Raw genomic sequence first — 6,279 nt, forward strand, 5'->3', positions numbered from 1 at the left:
GTATTTATCCATTTATTTTTCAGGTGAGCGGACAGATGTTGGGTGTGTGGTCCTGTGTTTTGTTGGTGTATATTTAATATACTTCTAATCTCTATATTTCAATCTTTCTAATTACTTCTCTCTCTATTTTCTCTTCACTTAAAAAAAGTCACTGATGATGAATAAATAAATAAACTAATATTTGGTTTCGTTTTCTACTACAGTGACACAAAAAAAGATTTATTTGACATATTTTATATTTGTCAACAGAGGGATTCGAAGGAAATTTTGTAACCGATAAATTGAATATTAGATGCAGTTTTGTATTTTATACTTTCTGATCATTTCAGTCTTTAAGGTTAAACAGAAAGAGTAAGTACATGTCTTATCATGTGTTCTTTCTGTAGTCTAAACAAAAATGAGTTATGTTCTACATTTGACATAAAAGGTAACACCTCCAGGGGTGTAACCAGGAAGAGATGAACATTATAAAGTCAATTCATTATTACAGTAAGAAGTTTAGTGTGCTGCAGCGTCTCTGCTTTAGAGCAGAGCTGCTGTGTTTGTTTTGGTTCAGCCCAAGGTGTTAGGATAAGGCCTGTGTGCTGAGTGCTGGATGAACCTGACTGGAGTCAGAAGACTGAGAATAAAGTTTTGACAAGACATCCAGTTGGATTCCTGTTTATTCTGACATACCATTTTGAACAACACAAATTTTTCTACATAACAGTTCAGAAAACGTTAAACTGAACGGGCTGAAAAATGTGACCCAAACAGAATATAAAGATATCTTTGCAGCACCAGCAGAGACTAAATTCAACCTTTCTGCCTCCTAGAGACTCCAAGTACACAAAAAAATGGATTTAACAGATAAAAAGTGGATTTTGCAAATGTCCTCTTTGAGTTTTATGTGAATGTGTTTGTTTTCCCTTTATTAGAACTTCATATCATTTCATCATGAGGGTCGCCTTTCATTCAGGACTTCAGGATTCATATTAGATAACAAATGAACAGGAGCAGATTATTTTGTAATTTGACCACAAAATGAAAATCTACATAAATTACATTTGCCTTTAAGCTTAAATTAAAGCCAAATGTAACAGGATGATGTTAGAGATCTCTTTGTGAACAATCACTAAAAGACTGTGAAACATCCAATGATGAACCATGAACACAAACCAAACTCACAACAGTTCTGCACAATGTGTTTGTAAAGATAAGGCTGGCTCCCAGAGGAAATAAATGATAAAAAGACAGCCTGCAGATGCTGCAGGGGCTGACCTGCGAAGCGGCCAAGGGGGATGCGGGACGTCATGGTTTTGACTTTTTCTGGGTCACTCCAGCCCAGACGACCCATCTGTGTCAGAACCACTGTAGGGTTCACAGCGTTCACACGGATCTGATGACAACATAACACAAACATTTCAAGTGAAACAAAGAAAACCTTTAAATTGATATTTTGCTCTGTTTGTCTGATCATTCAGTAAGTAAGTAACAATTCATCTGTCCTCCAAGAGACTTCTTCAGTCTGAAGTTTCTGAGAGACAAAATGTTTTATTAAAGAAGAACCTGTCAAGAAAACCAACTCTTTTTTGTTTAAGTATATGGTTAAAATAAGCAAATATTGTTATATTTTGTTCAATAGAAAATACACAATGGTAAAAAAGGTGGTACCACTGAAACACAGTGGTCCCATTCATCCACTGATCACTGAAGAGGTCCTCTGACCAAAACAAGCCCACCACAGTTAGAGCTCAGACCTCAGGGCTCTGTTTCATACAGCAGCTTAACAAATCCTGAGTTAACACAGATACTCTGAGTCAACTTACCACGCTCTGTGATACTCAGGATTTTCTGTTTCARAAYAGRYGATATCAGCTGGGTAACTTAATCCTGAGTCAAGTTACCCTGAGTTCAGTTGGAGCAGGAAGCCCTCATCAATGGAAGTCAGATAACGTGATTCACCGAGGCAAGAGGAGAAAATAAGAAGACAGGAAGTCCTTTTCTCTGCGCTAGATCTAGAAATTATAATGATGGCATGTAGAGAATATCAACATATATTTAAAAAATAAATATAAAAAACAATCCTGTTGCTGCTGAAAGAGAAACAGATAGTGTGGCAGAGAACTGATGATCAAGTAAATGATTATGATTTTACATGAATCTAAACTTTTATTCTTTATTTTTATTTTTTATTCTAGTGGATAAAAGTGAGTGTGTGTGCATTATGTGTGTATGTGTAGATGTGTGTGTGTGTAGGCAAACCCAGCTGGTACCAAACAGACATGGCAGCAAATAAAGATTAAATATAAAACATAATAAAATCAGGTAAAGTCAGGGCTCTTATGTTCAACCTTTAACAATAAATTACATAATTCACTGCTTCAACACACAAAATAGTGTAACCCCCCTGAAAAATAATGTTACCCCATCTTCTCTCTGCCAATTTTTAATTTAAGTTTATTTGATTTTTCATTGTAAATCAGAATGATTGTCATTGTGTCACAAAAAGAGCTGTGATGAATGAAGCTGAAGAGGCTCCAGCTCCTCTGTTCAGCTGTTTACTTCATTTAAAAAACTGAATAAATTCTAAATTCAATAAAATAAAAATATATGCTTCTTTAAGAATTTAAACTTTTGATCATAACTTCATTAGAGAGTAGAAATGTAAATTAAAATTTTATCATTTTCCTTGCTGTGAAACAGCTACAAGCTGTAGTTGATGAAAACATTGAAACCTGAGAAATTAAAAACATAAAAATGTTCAAACAGATTCATCCAGAAAGACGTCTAATCGTGATCTTATCTCTCTCCCCTGACATAAATTATTATTAATTATTATTATAAATTATTAGCACTCCAACAGCTACAGGCTCCTTTAGAAAAGGCCACTTCCTGTCTGACTGTCCTCATGCAGTAAGACACACTCAGGATAAGTTCAAGTAATCCTGCTACAGAGCCGGGCTGGTTCACAGAGTAAGTTAACTCAGGATAACTGCCTTCTGGCTTTCTGAAACCCAAAACCCAGGATCTGCACATAGTTACCCTAGAACTTACTCAGGATTTCCACTTCTCCTGCTTTCTGAAACAGGGCTCAGGTTTACACCTTTTGTGTTGGATACTAGTGAAACTGGTCAGATTGACAGTCTCCACCACGCTCCATTCAATAAGAACGGAGGAGAGACTTCAGGGTCTGGTGGAACCTCTCCAAAGCAGCCTGGCTTTGAGCATGGTGTGCTGATGACCGATTATGATTTATGTGCAGGATTTTTAACACCTCTGCAAACATGTGCGATGAAAAGTTTGAACCCTGGTCACTCTGTGTTGTTTTAGGAATACCAAACACAGAAATAAACTGGGTTAATGCTCCCACCACCACCGTGGTTGTTACTGATCTCAGTGGGTTTGCAGCCGGATATCTGGTACTTTGACACATCACTGTCAACAAACACTTATGTCCAGATTTTGAAGGTGGCAAAGGACCCACACAGTCAAGAATAAGTTGTTCAAAAGGTTCTGTCAACAAATTGGATGTAATGGCACTGGTTTAATGGACTGGTTGGGTTTTCCCACCAACTGACACACATGACAACTTCTAATATAAGCTGCAACATCTTTAAACATGAGGCCAAAAAAGTGTTTTAAAACCTTCAAGTAGGTTTTCTTCACCCCAAAATCACCACTGTCATCACGTACCACTTTAAGAACCATCTGGTGAAACTTGGTTGGTACCACCAACTGAAAAATGGCATCTCCCACTACGTCATCGACTACATGGACCCATTTACGAAACAACAGACCATTATGAAACACAGAGCCACAAGCTGTACTGTTTGTTTCAGCTCCAGTCAAGACTCGATCAAACAAGTCTTTCAAACTTGGATCACTCTTCTGCTCATGTAGCAGCACATTTTGTGAAACTGTCAGAGGAAACTCATTTAAAGATGGACCCTCTGGTTTCTGATCACAAAGTGTGTCACCATCAGCGTTGACCATAGCACGAGTGGCAACACAAGCAGAAACTTCTGAGACTCTGCTGGCACAATCATCAGATACTGTGTCAAGTGGAAAAGACGTTACTATTAGTAAAGGAGGAACACTCCTCAGATGTAACAGGTGCAGAGGTTGCAGCAGGTTTACGAGATTTAAATCCCTTATTTTTGACCTGCAATATGGGACATTCTGCCTTCCAATGACCACTTTCACGACAATAACTACAAAAGTCTGTTTTATCAGCTTTTTGTCTGTTTTTGGGATCAAACTTCAAAGAACCAACTTTGCAGGGTTGTGTGTGCACACCCTCAGAAAGGGAAGCAGAACCTGTCCTCTCACATCACCTGCCGTTACACTGCGCTCTCAAAAGTTACTTTTATGAAGCAGTGAAAGAAAATTTGTATTCAATAAACTGAAGTCAATATTAAAAACACCATTGTTAAATAAATTGATTTGTAGAATGAATCAAACCATAAAACACCAGAATTCTGGATCTGAGTGAGGTTTATTGTCACTTGAGCTGACAGGAAACCAACACTGGCGAAAAACCAGGAAGTTAATCAATTTATACAGGTTCTTCAATGCCTGCGTTCGCCCCCTGCTGACCTACGGCTGAATCACAGGCTTTCAGACAAAATCCTCAGCTACTGTCATCACAACGTTTAATTATGTGTTGTCACAGATATTTCGGACATGTAACTAATCTATTATCAATCAAAACATAATAGATTAAACACTGTCAACATTACTAAAAGGAAAACCTAAGAAAATAGTGTTGTGCTTTTAACATCAGTACTAACCTCTAATAACTTTAAATTTCTTCAGCAGCACAAATTCATCTGCTGACGCAGCAGCCTTGGCCACGTGCTTCTTTTGTCTCAGTAATATATGCAGACACTTGAGCAGGGAGCATGTTTTTAAACTGCTCCAAAAATCAACTCACACAGCTTATCAAACGTGGAGACTTCAAGTGAGCTCAGCCAACGTTTAACCTGACTTGTTGAGTCTCTGGCAAACTCAACACATGTTTGATCATTTCTCTTCTGCCACGTTCTGAATTTCTGCCGATAAGCCTCGGGAGTGAGCTCACAAGCTTTAAGCACAGCAGACTTTATTTTAGCATAATCAGACTGTCAGCAACACTCAAAGCAGAATAAGCCTCCTGCGCTTTACCTGTGCGGACGCACTGAAGCAACAGCGCACACTCTGCATCTGACCAGCTTCTAGCTTTGGAAATACGTTCAAACAACACAAAGAAAGAACCTGGGTCTTTTTCACTAAATGGAGGAACTAAACACAGTTATTAATATCACAAGGATGCGTCGAATCCGACGTCTTACTTGAATCAGCTTTTAACTGTTTTTCCAAAGACACAAGAGAAATGTCCATCTTTGTTTTTTCAGTTTGCTGACGAATCATTTCAACTTCTATTTGTTTTTTAATCTCCATTTCATGTTTATTTTTTTCACATTCCAGTTGAATTAACAGGAGTTCTTTTTGCTGTTCAAACGTGAGCCCAGCAGCCTGAGGCATCACCACAGGAACTGAAGGTAACGTTTCCTCTGAATCGACATACAAAACAGAAGGAAAACCTTCTGCATTAGTTTTAAAAAGACCCAATTCAAATGATTTTGACTTCAAAGATACTTTGATTGGTTCCTTCACATGTTTATCTGCCACCAGAACAGAATAATACTCAGCAAGTTTTATCACCTGCTCTCTGGTGTGTGTTTCCAGCAACTCCTCTGACGGAGAAGCAATAAATGTTTCAACCTCAGACATTTTTTAAAGAGCTTTAAACAAAACTTTCATGCACATATGTAAATAGTCACAGAAATGAAGCCTCCCCTCTATCTAACATTAAGTCCCCCTAACTAAACTCCTCCCTAGTCTTCATACAGCTCCTGTGATGGGGTTTTATGTACTAAAGCCCGATGGGTAGGAAAGCGACTAGAAAAACCAGCAACTCTCCTGGGATCCACAGATGTACTCCCGATCAAAGCTTTAACCACAGTTGGCTGTAACACTAACAAACCCTTTTGCAACGATCCTAAAGAAGAACGCTGCCACACCTACAGAGGAAAACTCCACACTGCTTTAAAATTGCAATATGCATGAAAGAACTCAGCTTTCCAGCAGATCCAGAAGACCAGCTCTACACCCTCAGCAGGGTCCTGGAGGGTGCATGGGAGTTCGCCCAACCTGTCTACATGTGTTTGTGGACTTGGAGAAGGCGTTTGACCGTGTCCCAAGGGGGCCCTTGTGGAGTGTTCTCCGGGAGTATGGGGTACCGGGCCACTTGATACG

The 6,279-nt window shown here is 38.8% G+C and overlaps 1 protein-coding gene across 3 annotated transcripts in view; it reads right to left on the reverse strand.

The window, feature by feature from the left end:
* Window positions 1–907: 907 nt before the first annotated feature.
* dcxr (dicarbonyl/L-xylulose reductase) overlaps window positions 908–6,279 on the reverse strand; it is a 27,423-nt gene continuing 22,051 nt past the window's right edge. For all 3 annotated transcript variants that reach the window (XM_014034127.1, XM_014034128.1, XM_014034129.1), the window contains one exon: window positions 908–1,378. In XM_014034127.1, the coding sequence (XP_013889581.1) occupies window positions 1,115–1,378 (264 nt within the window). In that variant the 3' untranslated portion in view covers window positions 908–1,114. The remainder of the gene's footprint in view (window positions 1,379–6,279) is intronic.

The sequence above is a fragment of the Austrofundulus limnaeus genome, unplaced genomic scaffold, assembly GCF_001266775.1.
Source record: "Austrofundulus limnaeus strain Quisiro unplaced genomic scaffold, Austrofundulus_limnaeus-1.0 Scaffold1980, whole genome shotgun sequence".
Lineage (NCBI taxonomy): Eukaryota > Metazoa > Chordata > Actinopteri > Cyprinodontiformes > Rivulidae > Austrofundulus > Austrofundulus limnaeus.